The sequence below is a fragment of the Colletotrichum phormii genome, assembly GCF_030913505.1.
Source record: "Colletotrichum phormii strain CBS 102054 chromosome Unknown BDP81scaffold_4, whole genome shotgun sequence".
NCBI lineage: Eukaryota > Fungi > Ascomycota > Sordariomycetes > Glomerellales > Glomerellaceae > Colletotrichum > Colletotrichum phormii.
This window is the reverse complement of record NW_026851446.1, coordinates 793,751-818,417: the sequence shown is the minus strand read 5'-3', so window position 1 is coordinate 818,417 and position 24,667 is coordinate 793,751. Positions and strand designations below refer to the sequence as shown.

Genomic DNA, 24,667 nt, shown 5'->3' with positions numbered 1-24,667 from the left:
AGAGACTGTCTGCTCCCATTTTCGTATTTCTCCTTGTGCTGGAATCTAAAAACCTCCGTGCTGTGAGACAACTCGGACGCGTGCCAGCCAGCTTTCCTATCCTAGATGCCTGCTGGTGGTGCGCCAGCTCAGTTTCTGCTAACGCTCCCTTGTTTTCAATAAGGACCAACATGGTTTCGCCCTTGATGAGAAAACCATTAGTCCATTCACAAGCCGATCATGAATCACCTACCTGCCCATGAGCATCTACGGATACCTAAGTTGCTTACCTCATCGTGATGTGGAAAATCTCGCTCCTGAACTGTGGTCAGTGGTAAACAGGTGCGGCCAGACGAGGTGCACTGATAGATTGAAGACGGGACGGTACAGCAGCGTCCGTTCCCTGATGGGGTCGGATGCCGTCGCCGGTCGCCCTAAGCCCGGCCCACGCCCAAGACCTACCCCACTACCCGGGTTCACTTGACGCACTTTAACGGCCCAAATGGACCTGGCCATGAGATTGCAAAGTCCAAGTTCCCGTTCCGTTCCCTACCAGTTCCGGGATCCATCCGCAGTAAACCCCCGGCTCACTTTGCCGGACCTTCCATGATTGGTGCAGCCTGACATAGCCTTCTCGTCGGGTAGTAATCCAAGCCAAGTCGGGACAAAGACAAGATGCACGAAATCATCACTCTCCAGCTAGGCCAGTTGAGCAACTATGCAGCAACTCATTTCTGGAACACACAGGTATTCAGATATATAACTTTAGCACCGACGAATCCCATGCGTCTTAATACGACACACACACGCTGACCCTGTTGCCCAGGAATCCTACTTCACCTATTCCGACCAGGACGAGTCCCCGGTGAACCACGACGTCCACTGGCGTCCGGGTGTGGCCCTAGATGGCTCCGAGACCTTCCTCCCGCGTACCGTCGTCTACGATCTCAAGGGCGGCTTCGGCTCGCTTCGCAAGATCAACGCCTTGTACGACGCAAGCCAGGAAGAGGCACCTGCTCACTTATGGTCCGTAAACCCGCGCCCATCTTTGATCTCCAGCCGCCAGCTTTTCCTCCCAAAGTACCCTAGAACCAGCCATCTAACATGTCATTGTCGGCCTCAGGGAAGGATCTGCTCAAGTACACAAACAACCTCTGGTAGAGCCAAGCGCCTACCAGCAGAGTCTTGACCGCGGCACGCCTGCGCCGAAGCTCACGTCCTCTGACGTGCGGTACTGGTCCGACTTTTCACGCGTCTACTACCACCCAAAGTCTCTCAATCAGCTCTACGACTATGAGATCAACTCCTCCATCAGGCCCTTTGACAAGTGGTCCCTGGGGAGGGAACTGTTTGATTCTCTAGACAAGGAACATGACATCGTCGACCGGGATTTCCGTCCCTTTGTAGAGGAGTCTGATCAGATGCAAGGCCTCCAGATCGTGACAACTATAGACGACGCTTGGGGAGGCTTCGCGACTGACTACGTAGAACGCCTGCGCGATGAGTACGGCAAGACGACGATTTGGGTCTGGGGACTGCAGACTCCTGTACCCGCTGCGCGCATCGTGAGTTTCAAAGATCTGTTTGCGCGCTTACTATCCCACGAGTTTTGCTAACGAAAACGCCAGGACCAAAGACGCCTCCAACTCGCCAACACTGCGAGAACGGTTAAGGATATGTGTGAGCACGCCTCGATGCTGGTTCCCATGGCTCTCCCCCAAACCCGGTTGAGCTCCAACCTCAGCATCGACATGCAATCACCATGGCAAACCACAGCCCTCCTGAGCACCGCCATGGAAACAGCAGGACTCGCTTCCCGACTCAACTCAAGCAGCTCAGGCAGCGGTCTGCAGGCAACGCTCGGCGAACTAGTAAGTGGGTTGAACCTACGCGGCCGACAGACCATGAGCCGCCTACAAATGAGCATCGTCGATCCCGCCTCGGAAACGAAACAAGACATCCGCGCACCAGAGTCAGCTTCCGGCGAGGACGAGGCTGGCGAGAACACCAAGCTGGACACGGACTTGTTCGACATCCTCCGACTCAAGTCCACTCCTGGAAGAAGGAATATGAATGGCGGAAGCAGCGGCAAGCCTCACCTTTTCGGGCAGACAATCACTACACGTGGTTCACAGCAGGTCTCGGAACAAGACGAGAGCGAGGGCGGCGATGGCAGGCAGCGGCCGAGGGCTGCGCTCGTAGAGACCAGCACACAAAGGTATTTCAGAAAAGACAGCAATGATTATAATCTCAAAGTCCCGTACTTCGATCACTAACTGTAGATGGCAGGTATCTCACCGATAAGGGCTTCCCCATGCTCGACAGTTTCCCCGAGATTTACCTAGACGGAAGCGGCAAGCCGTTGAGCGAGTCGTTTGGCGTCAAGACCAGTCTTTCTACCGACACTTCAGTGTCTGCTGCGCTGAATGCTCTGCGTACTACCGTTGCATCCTCTCTTGGTGTGGAGGACCGAGAAGACATTAGCAATGAGCTAGCCGACTTTGCTGAAGCGTATCGAGAGGGATGGTCAAGTGGCAGCGATGACGATGATGATTGAGGGAACTTGACACTGCTCTAGTCAATCCTGACTAATCAGTACGTCAGGCCAACGGCTGAAGGATGGAGGAATCCTCAGATATTGGGTCTCACATCGCATCACCTCGGTTACATCAGCACTTAGGTTGGTCTGGCACAGAGGTACAGATGCCAATACTCAGGGGCCCTTGGATTCACAAGATATCAGAGCAAGGCAAGGGCAAAGTTGGGGACAAAGCATAGTCAATCCTCTAAACCGATGGTATCTAGTATCCAGCTGGCCTCGCCTTGACCCAGTGGTCTGCCCGCGTGTGGGTAGAGAAGCATAGAGAAGCATAGAGAAAATGAATCCGCCCCGCATTACAAAGCGTACGTGTCCCAAAGTGCATCCTCGTGGGCGACAGTGTTGTTCCTGATGCTCTTTAGCAGTCTCCGCTCGTCTCAGGCCAGAACGAGCTACCTACCAAAGCCCATAAGACATATCAGGTATACTGTTGCTTTTTCGTTTGTGATTTCCACCTAAGCCGGGTTACTAGAAGGGGGGTCTTGCAAATAACGCGGACATAATGGCAGCAGAATACTGCCAGGTCGTCGATGGATATCTTTTTTTTCTTTCTTTCCCCATCCGCCCCCCTTTTCTTTTTTTGGTCTATTTCGCTTTCTCTCTCTGGGTGTGTTATCCAGTTTTCGGTACGGTACGAGACAGTCCGCGTTAGAGAACGTCAAACTTGAAGAAGTGAATTGGCCTATTGGTCAGTGGATCAGAGGCAAAAGATGCTACCAATGCTGACGCAGTAAGACATGACTCTTAATTAGGGTCGAGCATGATGGTATGGTACGCTTGCGTCCAAAGTCCATACTCAACCGGCAGCCGTGACGGAAGCTTGCTGGCGCTTGGCGGGTGGTTCTTGGTTTTCCTATTCAATGTGTCAGCCATGCGCTTACCAAAGCTTCGCTGATCTTGCGATGAGCCCTCCGGCGTGGCCGTGAACTAAACCAGTGCAGTACCTCTGAAGCACTCCTCTTTTTAATCTGTGCTGCGCCATTCGCATTCGGGTTGGCGTTCGGATTGATGTTCGGGTTGACACGCTTCTTCTGAGGCTTCTGAGGCTTCGTTTCGTTGGGATCAAAGACGTCGTCGGGAAGGTTGAAGCTGTCCTGAACTTAGCGAATACCATCAAAGGGAGCATATCTGTCTGTATCGCCTACCTCCGCACATGCTGGACATTCAACGAGTTGAGAGTCGCATCATACTTCTCCCACTGCGTACATAGAGCTTTGAAGTTCTCGACCTGATAAGACAGATCAAGTGATTTCGCGCCTAGATAGTCAGCTTCCATGCTACTTTGAGCCAGACAGGGGGGGAAGCGTGAAGAGCCCGGGTTTCGAATTTCTTGTCGTGAGCGGACTTACCGTCGCTGAGGGTCAGCCCGATGTAGTGCGTGGTGGTGAAGACGTCGGTGTAAGGGTTATGCTTCGGTATCTGACTGAGAGCATTGGACTCATCGCCTTCCGGCTTGATTCCTTCCATCTTCACTCCTGGCTGTGTCTCATCTTCAGTCTTAAGCCCAGGTATGTCATTGGATTCCGTCTTGAGCCCTGGGATGCTTCCCAATTCGGGTTTCGTGTCAACCGTTTCCACTTTGACCCCTGTCTTGACCTCCTCCTTGACCTCTTCCTTGATGTCCTCTTGTTTGATGTCGCTGTCCTTTGCTAGGAACGAGAAACTTCCAGCTTGAACCTGGGAAACTTCTCCCTCGTTCGCACATCTGTGCCGACGCTCGTAACCTTTGTTGAATGCATGGGCCAAAGCTATCGATGCGTGCTGTTCCAAGCCTTGAACCAAAACACGGACCTTGGATTCCACATAGCCTGACCAGATCTTGTGTGCTTCCTTGTCTGTGCTGGCAGTGATGACTGAGATGTAGTACTTGTATCCCTTGGTGAAGAAGGTATGCTTGACAAACAGATCGCTCCAGGGGCTTTTGCCCATCATAATGTTGTCGGTAATGTCGCACCCTCTGGAGAGCTCTTGCGAGATGACAGTCATTGCTGACCGGGTAATGTTGTAAGTGGCGCACATGGAAGGGTAGGCGGGGGTGATGACGGGCATGAGATGGAACTGATCTCCCTTGTACAACTAGATGCTGAGTTTAGCACATACGGAGCCAGGGTTAGGGAAGTAGTGAGTGCAAACCTTGGGGTTCCAAACGCGGACCTGCAACGGGCCGGGTTCCACGTGCTTCAGAAGGACAGGCTGTGGCCATGGCCAGCGGCGCATGATGTGGAAGAATTTGTTGACAATTACAGAGCTTGCGGCTTTGGGGTATAGTTGGCAGACGCGGGCAACCAGCATAGCCCAAGCCACGCCACCAGGAAATCCCATGATGTTGGCGTAGATGGCCCGGCGCTGTGCCCAGAGCTTGATAGCACGCAAGGCCAACTTGAAGGTGGTTTTCTCGGGAACCAAGCTGAGAATCTCGTCTGTGACTCGTGTGCCATTAAGCGATCGCAGCTCCGCCTCGTCCAGCCCTCGAAGCAGGCTGGAGTCCTGAACACTGAACTCCTTGTTTAATTGCTTTAGCATGGCAATGCGAGAGAAGATCAGGTCGATGCTGATGCCGGAAAACTCGAATTTGATAATCGGAACGAAGGCATCGGCTACGACAGCCATGTCTGTAATTGAACCAGGAGGCGCCATTTCCTTCAGCAGGTTGGGGAAGATTTCGAAGTAGTCGGCGCGGGTAACGTATTTCGGGGCGACGACGAGCGTGTCGATATCGGAGCCAGGACCAAAGACGCCCAAACGATAACTGCCATATGTGAAGATCTTTCCCCTGGCATCTCTGATGAGAGCTTCGTTGCCTGCCTCCCTCTTCCGGGCCACTCGTTTCACGAACTCGTCGCATATCAGCTGGAGATGTTCGAGAACATCCTCTCTATATTCAACCACGCAGATCGTTAGCAAGAACAGGCATGAAACATCCAGTTGTCTGCCAAAAGATGGAAAACTTGCCTCTTTGCGGTATCCGCAGCGCTCTCGAAGGTATTCTGCTTCCTCAACTCTTGCAAGAGCGTTTCCTTAGCTTGGATTTCCGCCTCAGTGGGAAGAGCAGTGGAGATGGGCGGCGTCACGCCCAAAGGTCTTTCCTCGCTAGCCATGACTGATTGTTGCTTTGGAAGAAATAGAGACGATAAGCAAACACAGAAGGACTGGCCTAGCTGGAGAAGCGACGGTTGGGCGAACCTGGCGATGGAAGGAGGATAAGAAAAGAAGATGTAATCAATAAAGGAAAAGGTTGTCGAGAAGGAAGCTTACGCTGCGAAAACAACCAAGCCGAAGTAGGCGTCGCTGCGATCACTTAGCCCAAACTAGATGGTCGCCAAGTACCTTGCAGCTGAAGAGCTTAGTACCTTTCACCTCTGGGACGCGAGGCACAAAGGTCTGAGTAAGGTAAGGCAAGGTATGGTAGATGGTCAAGGTTGTTCAAGTGGTAACCCGGGAAAGCAGGCGCGTCTGCACAGTGGAGAACAGACCTAAAGCAGGCAGACTTCAATTAGCCAATGAATGGTAGTACAACCGACCCACACACTTTCTATGCTGGGCAGTGGGCCTTTCAAGTTCAGGGTGGTCAATGTCATCACGACTCAAAGGCACTGGGCGAACCTCACTATCCTATCAACTGCAAGATGGCGTCGATATATCTATACGTACCTTTATAAAAAAGTGGTAATATATTATATATTACGTTAGCCCCATTTTCCTCATATCCGCCTACAAATAATGTAGAATTAGAGCAGAACTACCTAGAGAGAAACTGGAGACGGTTGTACGAATGCCATGTAGCAGTTGATTGGATAGCTTCACTAGTGCACTCAGGCTCTCCAGGTCACAACTTCAACGAACCCCATCGTTTAAAGCGAGGTACCATTGGTGAGTGATATTTTGGTCAGTCCATGCGCGTGCCGAATAAAGTAGGGTATGTATGCTCCAGAGTCACTATCATTTCAGATAAAACGCCTTCTCCAGATGCCATCATCGATCCAGTACTGCCGCCTTCGACTCTAAACAAGTAACCACGCCAAACCTCCTAAGATTCCAATGCCGCCAACCATTTCCAACGTCTTCCAACCCTGCCATCTAAAGTCGGCATTGAGCTGAAGCAAACCCAAAGGATCCTGATGTCTTGCAAGCCCCCAGTCTACGCCAGAGCCTGTACTGTGTCTCCTCTTCCGAAGGGACTGCCGACGTTCACCCCTTCCTTTAGTTCTTGTCAACGCCATATCTGCGCTATCACCGCCAGAAGTAGAGCGGCCATCTCTCCAAGCTTCCCTCGACAACATAGCCGCGTGCTCCCATGCCCTACGCTCTTGCACCCGCTTTTCGTTGGCCAGACTACGTTGTAAATCTGCCGCCCAGTTCGTGAGTTGCACCCGGCAGAGTCGTTCGTCACAAGTAGCATAGTTTTGAACGCGACTCATGGCAAGAGGCGTCAGTGATCCGGCTCGAGGACGCATCAACCACATATCCCTTGAACCTTCTGACTTCGAGGCGAAGCCGGAGACGTTACTGGGGCCAGGATGACGAGTGCGCCAACCCAAAAGCTTTGCTGCTGCAGCATGGCGAAGCCAAGTTGCGCCATTCGCGGAAAATATGTTTTCCATTAGCTGTGAGAGATCGGAGGGCACAAGAGGTTGCACGTATTCGGAGCTCATGAGCAGACTGGCGTCCATGACCTCAGAATCTGATCCCAACTCGCTAGAAGCAGCATAGATATGTTGTTCTCCCACACTAGTCGTCGAGGGATCGAAGGAGAACAACCCGAGGCCAGCCTCAGCAAATTGTTGGGCAATGTGTTTCTTGGTTGCCGCTGTCTGCTCCGATGTCAAGGTGTCGGCATGCGCGATGAGTGGTATGATGTTTGTCAGGGCATCCAGTTGACGGAGATAATGTATATCAGTCGCGGACAGGCCTAAAAGCACTTAAGTGTTTGTGCTTTCAACTCTTGATAATGTAGGCTCTTACCTGAACTGGGGATCATGTAGAGCACTGCGTCAACAAGTAAGCCGCCACTTCCACTGATTGTTTTTAGAACATCGGGGTCCTCTAGACCGTCGAGACGACTCTTTTGAAGGTACGATTCAATGTATTGTGAGACTTGGCCCACAGTATCTGTAGGCTATGATTCCGTTAGCTCGTTGTGTCTCGTGGAAGATGGAAGACTCGCAGAACATACGCGACATGTTTCCTGATATCCAGGCGTATCAACAAGACATATGTTTCTGTCTAATACTGTGTCCTCGGGTTGACTCGGAGTGGGCGCAGGGGATGTAAAGGCCGAATCTTTCCACCAGGACGGGTACGGCTTGGTGCTGGCTAAAGTCTCCGTGATCTGAAAAGTGCCCTGAGATATTGGAGGACTATTCGGCATCGTCTTTTCTGGCAGGAAACCTTTGGACGCCATTGCTACCGGCACAGTAGGATCAACGTGTACAATGTGCGAGCAAGTTTGTGTTATAGTTCGGATCAAAGCTGTCTTCCCTACGCCTGGAAGCACATGTTTTATTAGCGAATGCATCATTATTGGAGGCAAGTCATCATTCAATACCTGATCTGCCAGCTACGAGAAGCTTAAGCCTGCCAAGGCCCTTCCCAGCTTCTGTGAAGGGTCTCCGACTTAGGACGTTGATGGTGGGCATAATGAACTGCTGAGCAACCTCGCCACTGTATATGCTTTGGGGGCGACCAGCGTCCGACGTCCCGAAGGCACTCATGACAAAGCTTTCCTGGTATTCGGAGAGCGATCCAGCTAGCGAGGTGGGCCGCGACGAAGAACTGCTGATAGCGGAGCATGGTCCTGACACGCCATAGAGTATGGGTGTCATAGGTTGAGACAGAGACGGTGGAGGAGGCGTCTGTATACCCGCTGGTGATGGATTGCTGGTACAATTTGGCCGATGAGAAACGACATCATGGGGTTGTAAAGACGATGTATATCGCGGAGTAGGTGGTGGAGCTGTGCCAGATTCACGTTTCTGCGCTGATCCGTCGCCGGGGGTCGCGGATGTAGCTTGTTTCCGCTGTTCACGCAGTCGATGAGCAGAAAGGGAATGCGATGGCAAGGAGGCTTCCATGGTAGCTTCGTCGGCGAGGATGAAGGACATTTGTGAGGCGGTAGATTGTGAAGCCGAAGCGAGGCTTTCGGTGGCCCCATCACCTGAGGAGACATTCCCCGGGAACGAGTCGCATCCAGCTAAGGGTCGCATATCGACGCGATAGTATCATCAGATCGTTACTAGTTGGAGCGTATATGTGGTTCACGTTGATATTGGAAAAAGCTTCGCAGTAGGGCTTTCAAGCGCCACCTATGCATCTAGTAGCGTTGACGGAAGGCCAGGCCGAGATAGTAAGGTAGGGTAGGGAAGTAAAGTAATCTGGAAGGTTAGGTAGTGTCGTTGACCGACGACACGAGAGGGGTCCGATGGCGATAAGGTCATCCCGCAAGGGTGGAGAGGCGATAAGAGGCCCAAGTGGAGCGAGTGACTCCTTCTGTACTAGTGCGGGGTGATAATGGAGAATGGGGGCGGCGGGAAACAGCTGGTCGGTCACCAGTCCCTTGCCCACGCGCCGAACCTAGGTACCTAAGGTGAGAGCCGTTGATTTGCTTTGCCTTTATAACGCGCTAAGTTAGGTACACGTTGCCACAGCAAGAAAGTGATGTTGATTTTAATACTATGTACCTTGGCATTTATTTTTCCTAAAAATATATACATATTTATTTTATCTTCTTCTTTCATTATACTCTTAAAATCAAGTTGGACTTTCTCTAAAATCTGTCTCAGTTGTAGCTTGGAAAAATGTACCTTAATACTGCACCGGTACGGATACAAGATAGCAAAATTGGGTAGTAGGTGGTGGGGTCCCGGTCTCCTCTTCACGTCTCCGCAAGGTGCAAGGTCGACCGACAGGCTGAATGCGACCCAACAGTAACCACGCCGCTTCCGCACCACTTTCTGTCGTCACTTCTTTCAGCTCCGACAACAATTTGAACAGACACTTGGTTATCCGCACTGCACTATTGCTTGATCATACCATTAGCAGTTGACCACAAATCACACTGTTGATTCCAAGCAAATCAGATACAGAGTTTTCAGGCAACCTTACTTGTCGTGCGAGCCCCTATCGCAGCACACATCTTGAGCCAGCGCACATCGCAGCTCTCTATTTTTTCCCTCTCCCAGCCAGCCTCGTCGACGCCTGCCTCTACGATCTCAAGCCGAGCCTCAGAACCTTGTTCTTCGGACCCGTTCATAACGGCGAAACCCTTCCGCACTACCCACATCCTCAACATCATTGTCAGCTCCCACCAGCAGACATGGACGGCAAGAGACACCCAAGCTCGTTCCAGCAGCTTGAGAAGCTTGGCGAGGGCACCTATGCCACTGTATGCCCTTTCAGTTCCACAGCTTCATTTGTTTAGAGACTGACTGTTTATTTTTAGGTATTCAAAGGTCGCAATCGGCAGACAGGAGAGCTCGTCGCCCTCAAAGAAATCCACCTGGACTCGGAAGAAGGCACCCCCTCGACGGCGATAAGGGAGATCTCGCTCATGAAGGAGTTGAAGCACGAGAACATTGTCGCCCTTCACGATGTTATTCACACCGAGAATAAGCTGATGTTGGTGTTTGAATACATGGATGGTGATCTTAAGAAATACATGGACACCCATGGCGATAGAGGCGCCCTCAAGCCTCACCAGATCAAGTCGTTCATGTATCAACTGCTGAGAGGCATCGACTTCTGCCACCAGAACAGAGTTTTACATCGAGACTTAAAGCCCCAGAACCTCTTGATTAACGGCAAGGGACAACTGAAGCTTGGCGATTTCGGTCTTGCTCGCGCCTTCGGCATTCCCGTCAACACGTTCTCAAACGAGGTGGTCACGCTGTGGTATCGTGCACCAGATGTCCTTTTGGGCAGCAGAACGTACAACACTAGCATTGATATCTGGTCTGCGGGCTGTATCATGGCGGAAATGTACACGGGCAGACCGCTGTTCCCTGGCACAACAAACGAGGACCAGATCATTCGCATTTTCCGCATTATGGGAACCCCAACCGAACGAACCTGGACTGGCATTACGCAATTCCCCGAGTACAAGCCCACTTTCCAGATGTACGCCACCCAAGACCTTCGCCAGATTCTTCCTCAGATTGATCCCACGGGCATTGATCTGCTCCAAAGAATGCTTCAGCTACGCCCCGAACTTCGCATCAGTGCTCACGAAGCCCTCAAGCATCCCTGGTTCAACGATATCGTCATGCAACAGCATCAGCAGCAAGCTTTGCAAGCACAAGCTAGAGCCTACCCAGGACAAGGGTCTTACGAAAATTACTGATTCTCGAGCTTCGAACCGCGGCTAGGCGCCCGCATGCATTTGTGGTTTAGGGGTTTACAGGAACGGGGATCTGCTATGCATCATAGGCATTGGCAGCGATGAGTGATAACTTCATGGTGGAGGATACGGCATTGTTGGCAGGCTTTGCCAAGGGGCATTGCGGGCGTTACTGAGGACTGCGCTTCTTTCGGCGTTGTGTGCGGAATCGAGGATGATTATGACAGTCGCGAGTATTACTCGCAACCAAGTAATAAAGAATGCATTCCAAGAGTTCCGCTTATTGTATTTTTAAAAGGTGTGGAAGATTATACACATGGCGTGCCCTCTATGAGCCGCCATCCAAGTCGAAGTGTCATTATTCTTTGTGAACCAGGCTGTCATCTACAGGACTCTTGAACTGCTTGTCCTTGGGCTCGCGCTCCCATGTCTCGGCGAGAGCGTATGCCGGGTTGTCTCGAGGATAACCCGCACTTATCCTCAACTCTTGTACCATGTCTCTGACAGTCTTGGCGACCTCTATACGCAGCTGAATCGCTTCGGGATGGTCCTTCAGGGACTCTAGTACTTCACCGACGCTCAATGGTTTGCCTCGGGCCTCCACCTCTTTCTGCACAATGCGTTTCCACTTTTGACGCTGCTCTTTGAAAGCCTCGCCCACTTCAAGGGCCTCGCCGTAAAAGACGCGGATCTTGGCGCCGATGCGTGGAAGGAATCGCAGCCATTTCCTGTCCTCTGGCATGATGTCTGAGAAACCGTCAATGAACATGGGAACGAGCTGGGGAGCCGGGTCGGATTCGAGGATCAACCGTGAGACACCCCACTTGAAGTATCGGAGGGTCCGTTCGGGGTTCTGGTGTGTACAGCCTTCTGGGAACACGTGAACCCACGCGCCGTGTTTGCTTCTGTAGAAGGTGGGCGCGGAGAAGGTCTCGTTGTTCCCAGCTTCAAAGGCCGCTTTGAAAGGGAACAGTGCTCCGGGGCCGGATACTAAGCGAATCGCCTGGGTCATGGTGGGTTGGAATAAGCCGCCATAGGGTGAGTGCAGCAAGCGATATGTCGGCAAGACCTGGCCGAGTGTGAAGAAAGTTTTCAAGGCACTGTTATCTTGTTAGGGGTAGCTCCTCGTTATCAAACTGAAAGATGGTATTACTTACGGGTTCTTGAAGCAGATGTCGTGAGCACCTAGACCCCATCTCGCGCTCAGAGAGTACATATTGTATTTGAGCGGCAGCACACCCCAAATTAAGGGGTCATCTAAACTGTTGATTCAAGATTCATCAGCTCGACACGAGAGACAGAATCTTTTCTAAATAACTCACACGCTGATGTGGTTTGATACTACAATTGATGGCTGTCAGTCATGACTTCGGTCATCTTAGAGAAAAAGGAAAACGGGCAAGAAGTACCAGTGATGAGACCACGCTCAGGGGTCTCTGCTCGACGCTTGTCTAGAACTTCTAAGAAACGAGCTTGGTTCTCGGTCTGAACGTCATGAAAGCTGTATAAGAAGGCTCGAGAGATGGCACCAGTGAGGCCCATTATAGCCGAAGACGCCATCCGCCATGGCAGACTTGGCTCACTCGGCCTCTCCTCCAAGGCTGTCATGTTTTCCTACGAGTGTGGAGCGCGTGTGAAAACAGTCTTTGACCTTCCCCGGCCCGAACTGGTGAAAAGAGTGAAAGGGATGAAAAGTGACCGAGTGACAGTAGGTGACACGGTGATTGGAGCGAATCAACCGCGTCATAAATCCACCGCTTCGGGCCAATGACAAACACGTGATTAGGAAAGGTAATTGACAAAAATTTCACACGCCGTGTATGAACAGTAAGAAGAAGATCGTATATGCCATTGGCATTCCGAGTTTGGCCGTCGATTGGAATCAAGATGAGAATCGAAAGAAAAAAAAGCTGTCTGCCTTACATTAGAGTGGGTCGTTGTAGAACGATCATCTCGCTAAGAGGGTAGACACGCTCGATATGTGCATATGTATCCGTACCGCGGACACGGCTCAGCGCGCCTGGGCCATGTTCCCTGTCATTTGGAGGTGTCTTTCTGCTTTGCCTAGACAATGGTATCCTTACCTGCCTCAACTTCCTTACCCACTCATCTATTCAGATACCTTGCTTTAGTACTTGACTTCTTCACAATCGACTACTTCATTCCTCAAACCAACCAAATCGATAACCCAAAGTCGTCGAACAGCAAAGCATTCATACTACGCCTGTAACGTCAGGGTTGACAACCTTTTTTGGTCGATTCTTGCAGATTTATCTGTATCGCCAAGTTCCCCGTCACAAGCAAAACCATGGCACACAGTAAGCCTCAACTTTCAAGACGACCCCCCTATATGTATTTGCTCATAGTTCTAACGGCATCTAGGCAAGCGAAATACGTCGCGTGCCGTCTTCACCTCTTACGAGCGTGATATGGCCAAGGCTGCATGGGCATCTAACTCAGCCCGTTTGTCGCGAGACTCTTTTCTCCCCTTTGGCTCCTGCTATCTCTGCCTTGAGATAGCCAGGGACCCAGTCTCATGCAGTCACGGCGATATTTTCTGTCGAGAGTGCGCCGTAGCCAACCTGCTCGCGCAGAAGAAGGAGATCAAGCGCGAAGAAAAGGCCCGGGAGAAGGTTGAGCAGGCGACCTTGGAGGCGCAAGCACAACAGGATGCCGAAGCCCAAGTACGCGCTGTCAAGGACTTTGAAAGTATTCAAGCAGGGTTGAAACCGTCGTCTGCTGCGACGGCATCTTCCTCATCCAGTCTACCGACCAAAGTGACGGCCGTCGAGGGCGCCGACGCCAACCCCACCAGAGACATTCAGGTTACAAAGAGGAAATTCATGCTGGACCAGGACGAGCTGGACAGAATCGCCAAGGAGGATCGCACGAAGGCCAAAAAATTGATTAAAGACGAGAAAGTATGCTACCATCTACCCTAAACCAAGGTTATGCAATTGTTCCATGCTAATTCCACTCAGGCATCCAAGGAGAGTATACCGTTCTTCTGGACGCCATCGCAAACACCGGACGCCAATGCAGCCCGTATGGCAGAGGGTTTGGCAGCCGCTCCCAAGAAGATTAAGCTTGCGCCCATCTGCCCGGCTTCGGCAGACGATTCCCGGCACTCCTTGTCACTCAAGAGCCTCACTTCGCTCCAATTCAAAGAAGAGATCGACACGAAAACCAATGCCAGCCGGCGCATCTGCCCATCGTGTGTCAAGACACTCGGCAATGCCTCGCGACCTCTCATGGCCGAGAAGTGTGGCCACGTCATTTGCCGCAACTGCGCTGCGAAGTTTATGACACCGCAAGAAAATGCTTGCTATGTTTGCGATGCTAGGCTTCCGGCAGCCCGTCCAGACAGCAAGCAGAAAGAGCCCAAGCAGGAGTTTGCTGGGTTGATAGAACTCAGATCCGAGGGCACTGGGTTCTCCGCTCGAGGAGCAAGCAAGGTTGAAAGGAGCGGCGTCGCTTTCCAATGCTAACACCATCTTGCCCATGACCTACACATCATGGTTCATATGAACTGGAGACGGCACCGTCCATGCGCTGTTCGTTGAAATGACTGTCTTGCATGCCTGAGCATGCTCTCAGAGACAGTTACGCAGCACTGAACCCTCGTAGCCTCGGAACGACGAGAAAATGAACAGAAATCCTTTCATCGAAGTCTGAAGAAAATCCGTCTCATGTGCTGCAACTTAACATCGCGCGACTGTCTCCGTAATAAGGACACCAACAGAAGACCAAGACGAATTACAAACGTGTGAATGACGCCTTTGGATACCATCGTCAGGCCATGGCTGAAGAAGCTCTTGAGCACTTCGCCCTGGAGCCCGGCGTATAAGGCCGTCATTCCGTCAGTTCTGGCAATGGACAAGACGATGGCGAGCACGCTATTATTAAGCGCCTCCTTAGTCTTGGCCAGCGCACCTGGAATAGAAGGCTCCTTGCCGAGGTCCTCGGCACGAGGTCTTTCTTGGGAATCGGTACTCCTCCGCGGCGAAGCAGTACCACGCATCTGCAGTCTGGCCTTGGCCGTTTGTATGGGATAGCTGATAATGGTCGCAATGGATTTGCTCGCAGCAGCGAGGAGGAATATAGTGTGGGTGTTGTGCGTGACTTCGTCCGAGTCCGGTAGTAGAGTCTTTCTCAACTTGTCATTGAGGAAGAATGTGATGCTAGGGTTGATTGTCAACAGCAACGACGCAGAGTAACCGGCCCAGAGACCAGCCACGCCGTTCTCTGCGCGAATCGACGATAGTATCTCCCAGACCGACGCGTCCTCGCCCCCTTCATTGCCCTCAATCATCGCCGATGTCTGTTTCCGCGCGACCACGTTCGCAATGGGCGTCGTGCAGGCCCTCGCACAGGCGCCCGCCAACGCGCCCACCGCCAACTCGTCCAGGACCGACAGCCGATTTCCACGCGAGCGACGGCGCGTACCTCGAAAGTACTCGTAAAAGAGAAAGAAGAGAAACGAGTCCGCGATGGACTTGAAGACGTCTTGGGCGAGACCCGTGTAGAGCGCCGATATGCCGCCTTCCTGCGCCGTGATGGCCCTCATGGCTTGCACCACGCCCTTGTACTGGTCCTTTTCGGATATCGCGTCCTCGCTTCGTAGCTGCCGCTGGACTTTGAGGCGTGTGGTGACGAGGTCAAGGGGATACACTGCGGCTGTCGAGAGGGCGGTTCCCAGAGCGCCTGCGAGGGCGTGGCCGAGGGCATCGAGGACGCCCGCGGGCGCCATGGTCTTGGAAGAGTAGTATGCGATTTGGAAGGATGGACGAGTCTGGTTCAACAACGAGGAGTAGTTATCATGCAAATGTAACCAGAAAAACAAAGAGGCGGAAGACACCGCAGGTCGGCGCAGTTCAACAGATCCTTGTTGTTCTATGCGACGCGTGGAGTGTAGACAGTATATAATGCAAGACGGATATCATGTAAGTGGCAAGGAGCAGAGATCAACGAGCTCAAAGATCGAAGACGGAACCCCTTCGTCAATGGGGCAGATGTGTAGGTAGTACCGAGGTCAGCTCGGCGCCGATAGTGCTTGCGGTCACGGCGAAAATCCGGGGTAAACTAGCCTGGCTACAACGACGTCATCATCGCGTGAAAGTGTTGTAGCGGCGCTAATCCGCAGACGGGGGTAGCTTTGGATGCGCAGAACAACAGACCCACCGCCTTTTCAATCCCAGCTCTATATCACATGCCTCACAGTTGACGGTTCGTGTCGTTGGATCTGGATGGCATTTCTACGCCACGGCACGCGGGGTTCAACTTCATTATTGTTCCTCATGCTTTCATGAACTGGAAATCGCAGATCTAAGTTTTTTTTTTTTTTTGACTTGTCATTCTTTGCGTCTTACATGCGAAACGCATCCTTCATATGTATACACACATTCGCTGCTACTTCGCCATACGTAGCGGCGAGCGAGAGACCTAGTGCAGAAACCACCAAACGCCGCTGCTGAAACAGAAACCAATGAGCAATTCGAGAAACAGAGAAAGGGGGAAGAGAGAGAAGCAACTTCTTTCCAGCTGCGACCAATTGGTATACCGCCTAAATTCATAACGCCGTCCGTCCTTGTCGTAAAAATTGCAAGAGGCCGCTCCATCCCACAAGAAAATCCAACGGTACCCCCGGCCTGACAAAAGTGTCTGGAGAACATGATAGGTGAGCTTCTTCCCCACGCTCACGCCATCACCACCCTATCCTCTGCTTGTTACAGACGGCCGTCGCTGGGGGTGGCTTTGGATGCTGAAGCTGGAAGACCTGCGGGCGCCTCCAAAGTTCACGTCCTCAAGCTCGCCTGGCGCGTCCTCCGTGTCGTTAAGTCCCGGATGACCATGTGGCAGTCTCTGCGCCCCAAAGCCGTTGACTTTGAAAATATTTGTCCTTCCACCATTCGTCGCCATTTGCAGCTGCTCGTGAAGTCGAGCGAGTTGATACTGCCTCTTGATAGGAATGAGCACTGGCTGCGGCACCACGGGTTGCGGATTCCAGTGCGCCAGCGCACTCATAACAGCGGCCGTCTCTTCGTCTGAGTCGACCGGCCCGGCGTTGGCTTCGTCTTCGTCCTCTAACGGGGCATTGGCGTCGAGAGCAGCCTCTGTGATGATTTGTTGTCAGTGAAAATTCTCCCTAAATTGTTCAAGGGACCACGTACTCTGCTGTTTGGCCTGGTTCTTCTTCTGGTACGCCGCCAGAAGCATGTCGTAGGGAAGAGATCTACCAGCAACGGCGCGTTTTGCGCCCATGCTATGACTCTTACACGTAAGAGATCTTGCGCAAGGCTGTCCGTTGGGCAACAGAACACCACATTGTCGTTCAACATCCACGGGACCTATACCTAGTTAGAAACCAGAGATGATTCCCGCTGACACCACATTCCATACCTTTCGGTTTCGGGGCCTTTGGTTTTGGTTCTTCCTTCTTCTTTTTCTGCTTAGGCCCCTTCTCTGCGTCCCCGTCCGCTTTGCGCTTCTTGCCCTTGCCGGTATCGCCGTCCGTCTTCTTCCCCCCAGTCTTCTTTGCGGTTTTGTTGCCGGTAGCCTTCTTGCCGTCGCCGGCATCTTCGTCGCCATCGCTGTCATCGTCGCCCTTGCCATCCGGATCCTCGTCTGCCTTTCTAGCTTCCTCTTCACGTGCAGCTTCCTTGGCTCGCTCGCGGGCCTCTCTGGCCTCTTTTTTCCGCTGCGCCTTCTCCTTCTTCAGCTTGAGACACTGGGCGATGTGGGCCTTGGCGGCTGTTTTGAGGATGCTCTTCTTGCAGTGCTTGCATTGTTGTAGGTCAGGGGTATCCTCCAGCGGCCGGCCAGTAGCGAAGGCTTCGCGCGCGATGTCATCGAGGGGGTTAACGACGGGCCCGGGAGAAGCGACTGATATCGATGCGGATTCGTCTTTCTTAGATTTCTTATCTTCTGGTGGTAGTCACATCGATCAGTCCCCAAGTCTAGCTTTCGTCACGCGGTCCAGGTCGACTCACCTTCGACAATGCTTCCTTCTCTCCAGTTTCCAGGCTTGTTATACTTGGGCGCAGGTTTCTTAAGCTTGATAGGGCCATCGGGCTTGTTTTTGGGGTCCCTCTTCGATGCGACTTTGATCGTCTGCTCGTCGTCTGTATGCACAAGCTATGGTCAGCGTATTGTCACACCTACGTTGGAGTTCGAGAAGCGGGCGCATTACTCTTTTTAGAATCAGAAACAGCGGCCATCGTTTCTGTAGGCTTCCACGCCTGGTGAGGTGGTTTGGTGCGGTAGTGGCGGCTGAAAGCGATGCGATCGCGATGGAGGGGTCTCTAAGGGTGATGTGGGTGGCGATGGGCCACTTTGGCGACGGAGACGCGAGATATCAATGTCCGGCGATGAAACTCTGCCCGTGAGGGTTACTTCATGGCAGAAGACTTGGAAGGAATCTTGAATGTCTCATCGGATAGCAGGCAATACTGATTTGATGGCTGATGGAATAATTGCGATGCGCCGCGCCCTGGCCCTGTCGTAGCCGTCGAATGTCGTCGTCTGGCCGCCTTTGGTTCGGTAAGGTAGGAAGACGGGGGCTGTCCCAGTGGAGGTCACGCGTGGGAGCCTCGGGTCTCCACATGTAAGAGCTCATAGGCCATCTCCCGCTTGGACCGTGCTAGTCGACTGTGCCCCAAGTCATTACGCACTGTTGATATATCAGAATATCGTTCCTCACCTCCACCCCGAATATGGCCGAAAGAAAGGACTATTTGTTTTTCATTTGCCACCTCACACCAAATGGATATTGTGAAGAACTATCACAGCACAATGTACTCAAGTTGTCATCAACATTGCGAAGTGCTGATAGTATTGGAACTCATCGGCTATATCGTCGAGGATTACCTCGTCAAGAACTCTTGCAAGTCACCACCTACTTGGTCTGCCGCTCACCAAGTTGCTCCCGGATATTTCTCACACCTAAGATTTCATCAACTTGTCATGTCATTTTTCATGCAGCTCGGGAGAAGATATCCGCTTCAAAACCGATGGTATCACCCAGCCAGACCTAACCGCTGCTCCAGACCCTTGCAAAGCCGTCAAAACCAAAACCCATCCTTATACCCAATCCCGTTGCGCCATTTCCTTTTTCCGGTTCCCCCGTCTACCAGTCGTCTGCCAAAATTCCAGCTGCCCCAGTTCTCAGCACCGTGTCTTCGTGTGCTCGCATGGCTTCCATCATCGATCGTGCGGCCAACATCCCCATGTCGCCCCAAATTGTTTGGATGATTCCCAACGCCCATTCCCAGTATTCTTTGGGCACGCCAGGAGCGCAGCCCGCCACTTTTAGATGGAAGAGCAACGCCGGCAGTCCTGCTGATCCAGCTCCTCCTCCGCCGGGACTTTCCACTGTTATTTGCGCCGGTCCGTCTAGGGCCGGATGTCGCCAATGTGTCGGCGCACTAACAAGTATATCCCTCGCCAAATGTCGAATCAAGTTCAAAAAGTTGTCCCGCGTAGCCGCTGATACCAGCGATAAACTGGACACCGGATTCTTGTTCGTCAGATCCAGCAAATTCTGATTGACTAGAATTCGGCACCATCGGTAGTAATTCCAGATTCGAGCGGTCCAGACGTCATGGTATTTGTGGTATTCGCACTGGAATACCGCCTTGGGAGGGAGATGGGTAACGTGGACGGTGCGGTAGATCCAATCCCCCTCCGGCCCATTCTCCCACGAGGCCAAATCTTTATCAAGATCTAGAAGCTGCTGAATCACGCTGGCCGTCTTCGGTTTTCCATCACTGATGACATGATTGTGAATGATCGACGATGTTTCAACGAATCGAGCAATCAGAACGGCTAGGTCGGTCGATGGTCGGTCGATGGGCAGCTGGAGTTGCGAACCGTAAGAAACCCAGTCGTAAAAGTCCGGTGGCATGGGCATGCCAGCAACGTGTAGAGGAATGAACTGCAGAATAAGTCAGATTCACGGAACAAATCAAATCATCAGGGGCAATTACCATTGAGAAGCAAAGCTGCAATAAGGCTCTGAAGCCTGCAAAAGGAGCACTAGGCATGGGACACCAGCTTCTCATCAACGCAGCTCCGCCCATAACGTGGGCGTGTACGGTGCTTGTGGAGTGATGCGTTCCTTTCACGACCTGTGCGATCGAGAAGCCAGGTTAGCCAACATGAACAACAGTAACAAGCAAAAGACGCATGGCCCTAGTAGAGAGAAGAGAGTGGGCGACGAACCTCAAACATGGCGAGGGCCACCACGGCCCTCATCGTCACATCTATGCTCGGTGTATGCGGAGGCCGGATCAGCTTTCCAGTATGTCGTAGTGCTGAGCCATACTTCTCTCGCGCAGTAGACATCATCTTGGGGTTACCAGTCAGGTTGTGCAGGCCAGCAAGGCCAACAGCGCACATGACGTCTTGTACTGCTGGATGCCATATCCACCCCTCAGTGTTCAAGTCTTGGCCGTTTTTGGGTTCATCCGGATGCCCTATCAAGTACCTATTGACGTAGAACTGCACGCCCTGTTCCTCGAGAGTGGGACCAATCTGGAGTGTCGGAGGGCTGGACTCGCGGTTGTGTTCTTCCTTGACAGCTGGGAGGGCTGGTGGAGATGAAGAGCCTGCAGAGCGGTGCGTCGACGAAGGCGAGGCGGAAACGGATGCCGAGCTTGAGGCCGGCGAAGGTACGTTCGCGGCTCCTGATCGTGATGCAGCCCTCGTACTATTTGGCGAGCCCTTCCGGCTGTAAGCGGGCGAAGAAGCAGGCGGTGACGGAGCCGTCGAGGCCGAGGCGCGCTCAGCACCATTCTCAGCACCATCGGTAACTCCCCATTGAGCATGTGCTTTCTTGATAACCTTGGTGCTTTCATCGCGGAACATGAGCGAAAGTTGATCTCGATACCCCGGGCACTTCTTGCCCACGCGGATGCATTGTGAACATTCGGGTTTCACTTTGTCGCACTATGACGGGAAACTTTGTCAACAACGGACCAGTTTTGGGCGATTTTGTCCAGCGAAGAAGCTGAAACCTAGAATTGCCAAGCCAGAGCCTTTTTCCAAAGAGCCGTTCGGGGGTTTTAGGGGATCATTGCTACACACCTTAATGCGACGGGTTCGGCAGTTTTGACAGCCCTGAGAGGCCTTGCCGCAGTAGACCATTCTCGAGGTGGATGTTTGAAGAACCTAGGTCTGGTAAGACCGCGGGATCAGAGAATGGTTTTGTTGTTGGCTTTAGTGGTTCGTTAAAAAGAGATGCAAGCAGGTTTAGGCGCTGGAGCACTCGGTCCATCACGAGTCGTTCGAAACACAGCGTGATGCCATCCGAATCCCGCTGCCTCAACCCCGCGGGCAGAGAATCAGGACGGGCGAGCGGTTGTAGGAGCTCGACAAGAACGGTCAGTGAACCGATGTCTTGCGGATGTGCCTGGAGATTGAGAAGTAAGAGGCTGCGAATTGCGGGCAGTGGGCGAGGCGAGAGGAAAGGATGGATAGATGGGACCGCGACAAGTCTTCTAGGAAAGAAGGACGGCCGGTGCGTCTAGTAGTAGAGGACTGGGGGGTTGCTAAGTGGAGGTTTTGGGAGCTGTCCCAACCTTGTACCACGTTTGCGCGGAGCACGAGCAACAGAAAATGAAGGGGTGAACAGGCAAGAGGAACAGCAGTATCTGTAAGGTAAGATAGGTACTTCGTACTAATGAGCCCTTGAGCCCTACGTATGCGGGATGAAAGGCGTTAGTTGAGTTCAGTGAGAGAGGGGAACGCAGGCGACACAGGCTTGGAAGCTCCCGTCGCGTATCCAAATGACACTAGGGCCGGGGTGGGACAAAGCAGCTGAGTCGTCAATGCTTGTGAAGCCTGTAAGGCAGGGCGGATGGAAGGCTTGAGTCTGAGTTCTAGGCTTTTTAGAGTGTCTTGTTTTCCGCCTCGGTGACTAGTCTTCCAGATTGTGATTGACCAGGCTGAGAGAGGATAGGTGGGCTGAATCGATGGCCATAAACAGGAGAATCAAGGCAAGGTACGAGAAAGGAAATGCGAGTGAACAAATGAGAAGAAAGCGGATTTGGAGGTAGGATGAGAAGAAGTACGGCATTTGTGAGGAAGGGAAGCAGTGGTGTGAATGTTCGTACACTCTAGACGCGTATCCGTAGTCTGTACTGTAACTAACTGTACGGTACCTCACGCTAGGCAAAGCAAAGCAACCCAGACTCAAGTATCCTTACCTTTGGGATACCTAGCACAGGGGCAAGTTATGCTCCTCCAGCAGCAGATCCAATGCTGGAGAGAGAAGTGGGCGGGACCGGACCGCAGACGTCAGAGCTTTGCATTAGCATGTTCGCTGCGCCTGTACGAGGTAAAGGCTGTGCGGCAAGACAACATGAAGCAAGGTACCTAAGCAAAGTTAATTGATAATCAAACCATGGACGTACGAATACCTGTCCACTTGTCGATCGGTGCCCGGTGGGAGAGGCTGAGTGAGGAAGAAAGGGGGAGGGAGACTGGAGTCAGAGTGATATTGGAGACTTGGGGACTGGACCTTGGCTGCTTCGCACACTTCGCACTTTCAGACGCAGCGTGGCAGCGAGCGCAGCAGTGTACGAAGTAGCTCGGACTTGGTAGAAAGCTCCGGGAGAGTGCAGCGGGATCTGTCATCGAATCCCGCCCCAGTCTTTGCCCTTGTCACCCGATCCCAAAGACCCAAAACCCTCGTTAGTGCGGTCATTGTATCCAGTACTTTGGGGGATCCCCATGCTGCTTGGCTCAGTTGACTGGACCTCTATAATTCCGTACAAGGAAAGATCGCTTGAGCCACCGACCTGCTATGTATGTAATGTATTCGTGAGGCACGTACGAAGGAAGGTAGTAATTATGTCAGAATCCCAGTAAGGTACTTCCATAGAACGACTGTAAAGTTTCCGAAAGGTCGGTCACAGAGGTAAGGTAGGCTGCAGCAAGTTGTTGGATCCTCCCACCCTCGTTTTACTGTAGTCTTTCCAGATAACCCTAGGCATCATCTATGATATTTAAGCCGTGGGCTGGTTGTGAGCCAAAGTCCTTTGCCCTTCACGTCGACTGCTTACAGATAGGACAGATAGGTACTGCGCATAGAATAAGCTTGGGCATTGTCCGTTTTGACGTTGATGACGTGGGGCTCGGGCCATCGACACGAATATCTGACGCAGGTGCCCGTAGCCTAGACCTTGGGTCGAGTTCCATTGGAAGAGTAAGTACGGAGTAGGTTCTTCAATACTCAACTTCTCTCGCCTTGCACTATAGACTCGATCATCGTACGGACGATCTAGCCCACGGCGTGTAACAAACAGTCATGCAGCGTGGCAGCCCGGAAACCTGCAAGTGATGAGCTCAACACTCGGACTCAGTACCCCAAGCCTCTTTGGCATACGATATGTTCTTGCCACTTGCAAGGGTAAATGTGTCAAACGTGGGCATGCAGGCACGCAAGCACGCTCCATTCTTCTTCTTCTTCTTCTTCTTCTATCTGACTCTTTCTCGAGCAAGCCAAGCAGGCCAAGGTATGTACCGCTCACCTACTCTAGGCAGGTGAAAACGCCCTCGACTGAGGATGGAGGGCATGTTCCTGGCACTGGGCACACACAGAGCTCGCAGTTCAGCACTATCTACCTACAGCACAAGGTTCCGTGCCCCCTTCGCTGGATCACCATGTAAAACGTGCGTGGGGTGCCAGCGGTAAGTTCCTAGCGTGGCCCCCTCTGGTGCTGCCAATCAAGACGATGCAGACGGCAGCCCTTACCTTGCCTGTATTCGAAATAGCGCCTGTGCAGGAAACATTCCCCCGGTTAAGCCGCGTCTCGGGGGCCGTAACTCTGTGCCTTGGTTCGTGCCATGTGGCAATGGTCCCCTTCACCACTGAGTGCAGTATCGTCTGGATAAACTACCGTACCGTACGTAGGTGATTAGTACAGTAGCAAAGCAATAATTGTTAGAACAAGTGATAGTGCTGACAATGGCTACTATTCGACACCAGCACACTCAAGTACTTGTACTCCGTACGGGTTCTTGACAATCTTCACCTCAGAGATCAAGCATGCCTGAACCAGGTACGAGGTACGGCTACCTACGGTGTGTACCATAGCGAGGCACATTATTCCCGAAAGTTGCTGGCCGTGCTGCCCGGGCAGTTCTCCGTTTCCCGTCAGAAAGTGGACCATCAAGATGAACGGCCCAATCTCGATCAATCATCAGGCTCCTCCTCAACTTGCACCCCCGGCTCGTCCATCGGCTTCCCTCCGCCTCCCCTTACGGCACGAATAGCACCCCGAGAATTTCGAACCCGCTGCCCGCGCATCGGGGATGTGCTGCACCAGTATGCTGTCACGGCCGAGGGTTGGGTGTGCAACATGCAGGCCCGTACAGTAGGCATGCAACACAAACCAAGTTGCCATCTGTACGGATATCCCGTAGTACCCTGTGGCTACACGTTTACCATCAATCCCATGTTCATTGCTGGCTGCAGTGTACACCCACAATCTCATCAGGCACATTCTCTCTTCTTGGTTGTGTTCATGGGATGGCCATGCCGTCGCTCTCGACATATTCTGTTGCGCGGCACAACAACTAATGGATTTGGAGACCTGCTCGGGGGCACCGTATCTTGAGACTCATCGAGACTCAAAGTGGTGATGATGTACCAAGCAGAACCTCGATACGTTGCTGTCTTAAGGATCTCATCGGACACATATCAGAGCCTCGTGCTCGCAGGCTCTTCTTTGTCGCACTTGTCTCAAAGTGTAAAT

At 52.4% G+C, this 24,667-nt stretch overlaps 9 protein-coding genes across 9 annotated transcripts; 3 read left to right on the top strand and 6 right to left on the bottom strand.

Annotated features, from left to right (window-relative positions):
* Positions 1-654: 654 nt before the first annotated feature.
* On the top strand, positions 655-2,536 carry BDP81DRAFT_390988 (misato segment II myosin-like domain-containing protein; the record flags this gene model as incomplete). The annotated part of the gene is made up of 5 exons (XM_060587488.1): positions 655-726; positions 806-1,005; positions 1,103-1,544; positions 1,608-2,197; positions 2,269-2,536. The coding sequence occupies 5 exons, from the start codon at positions 655-657 to the stop codon at positions 2,534-2,536; spliced, it is 1,572 nt and encodes a 523-aa protein (XP_060448871.1).
* A 588-nt stretch (positions 2,537-3,124) lies between these two features.
* BDP81DRAFT_160483 (Poly(A) polymerase central domain-containing protein) lies at positions 3,125-5,774 on the bottom strand. The gene is made up of 6 exons (XM_060582027.1): positions 5,531-5,774; positions 4,712-5,453; positions 3,928-4,654; positions 3,724-3,835; positions 3,523-3,667; positions 3,125-3,431 (listed from the first exon to the last, which is right to left on the bottom strand). Exons 1-6 carry the CDS (start codon positions 5,674-5,676, stop codon positions 3,375-3,377), a joined length of 1,929 nt encoding a protein of 642 aa, XP_060448870.1. The 5' UTR covers positions 5,677-5,774; the 3' UTR covers positions 3,125-3,374.
* An 805-nt stretch (positions 5,775-6,579) lies between these two features.
* On the bottom strand, positions 6,580-8,289 carry BDP81DRAFT_458430 (heat shock protein; the record flags this gene model as incomplete). The annotated part of the gene is made up of 5 exons (XM_060593411.1): positions 6,580-7,182; positions 7,216-7,385; positions 7,541-7,694; positions 7,752-8,062; positions 8,124-8,289. 5 exons carry the CDS (start codon positions 8,287-8,289, stop codon positions 6,580-6,582), a joined length of 1,404 nt encoding a protein of 467 aa, XP_060448869.1.
* A 1,601-nt stretch (positions 8,290-9,890) lies between these two features.
* BDP81DRAFT_446607 (PHO system negative regulator) lies at positions 9,891-10,913 on the top strand (the record flags this gene model as incomplete). Its single annotated transcript, XM_060592084.1, has 2 exons — positions 9,891-9,959; positions 10,017-10,913. 2 exons carry the CDS (start codon positions 9,891-9,893, stop codon positions 10,911-10,913), a joined length of 966 nt encoding a protein of 321 aa, XP_060448868.1.
* A 177-nt stretch (positions 10,914-11,090) lies between these two features.
* Positions 11,091-12,786, bottom strand: BDP81DRAFT_160456 (acyltransferase). Its single transcript, XM_060582026.1, has 4 exons — positions 12,320-12,786; positions 12,233-12,251; positions 12,068-12,172; positions 11,091-12,010 (listed from the first exon to the last, which is right to left on the bottom strand). Exons 1-4 carry the CDS (start codon positions 12,516-12,518, stop codon positions 11,269-11,271), a joined length of 1,065 nt encoding a protein of 354 aa, XP_060448867.1. The 5' UTR covers positions 12,519-12,786; the 3' UTR covers positions 11,091-11,268.
* A 432-nt stretch (positions 12,787-13,218) lies between these two features.
* BDP81DRAFT_446605 (RING finger domain-containing protein) lies at positions 13,219-14,398 on the top strand (the record flags this gene model as incomplete). Its single annotated transcript, XM_060592083.1, has 3 exons — positions 13,219-13,228; positions 13,293-13,831; positions 13,892-14,398. The coding sequence occupies 3 exons, from the start codon at positions 13,219-13,221 to the stop codon at positions 14,396-14,398; spliced, it is 1,056 nt and encodes a 351-aa protein (XP_060448866.1).
* Positions 14,399-14,485: 87 nt separating this feature from the next.
* BDP81DRAFT_160445 (mitochondrial carrier domain-containing protein) lies at positions 14,486-15,831 on the bottom strand. The gene has a single exon (XM_060582025.1). It carries the CDS (start codon positions 15,658-15,660, stop codon positions 14,572-14,574), a length of 1,089 nt encoding a protein of 362 aa, XP_060448865.1. The 5' UTR covers positions 15,661-15,831; the 3' UTR covers positions 14,486-14,571.
* A 791-nt stretch (positions 15,832-16,622) lies between these two features.
* On the bottom strand, positions 16,623-18,127 carry BDP81DRAFT_390982 (SCA7, zinc-binding domain-containing protein; the record flags this gene model as incomplete). The annotated part of the gene is made up of 5 exons (XM_060587487.1): positions 16,623-17,023; positions 17,081-17,257; positions 17,310-17,834; positions 17,900-18,031; positions 18,100-18,127. The coding sequence occupies 5 exons, from the start codon at positions 18,125-18,127 to the stop codon at positions 16,623-16,625; spliced, it is 1,263 nt and encodes a 420-aa protein (XP_060448864.1).
* A 908-nt stretch (positions 18,128-19,035) lies between these two features.
* On the bottom strand, positions 19,036-20,306 carry BDP81DRAFT_312657 (uncharacterized protein; the record flags this gene model as incomplete). Its single annotated transcript, XM_060583827.1, has 3 exons — positions 19,036-19,842; positions 19,895-20,035; positions 20,130-20,306. The coding sequence occupies 3 exons, from the start codon at positions 20,304-20,306 to the stop codon at positions 19,036-19,038; spliced, it is 1,125 nt and encodes a 374-aa protein (XP_060448863.1).
* Between the last annotated feature and the right edge of the window lie 4,361 nt (positions 20,307-24,667).

Bases quoted from the DNA above. Each gene is read 5' to 3' on its own strand.
- BDP81DRAFT_160483 (XM_060582027.1), bottom strand. From the start codon at position 5,676: ATGGCTAGCGAGGAAAGACCTTTGGGCGTGACGCCGCCCATCTCCACT. The intron at 3,836-3,927 runs GTAAGTCCGCTC...CTGACTATCTAG, and splicing joins CGGGCTGACCCTCAGCGACG to GCGCGAAATCACTTGATCTG. The intron at 3,432-3,522 runs GTACTGCACTGG...CACATTGAATAG, and splicing joins AAAAGAGGAGTGCTTCAGAG to GAAAACCAAGAACCACCCGC.
- BDP81DRAFT_160456 (XM_060582026.1), bottom strand. From the start codon at position 12,518: ATGACAGCCTTGGAGGAGAGGCCGAGTGAGCCAAGTCTGCCATGGCGG. The intron at 12,011-12,067 runs GTAAGTAATACC...ACAAGATAACAG, and splicing joins GACATCTGCTTCAAGAACCC to TGCCTTGAAAACTTTCTTCA.
- BDP81DRAFT_160445 (XM_060582025.1), bottom strand. From the start codon at position 15,660: ATGGCGCCCGCGGGCGTCCTCGATGCCCTCGGCCACGCCCTCGCAGGC.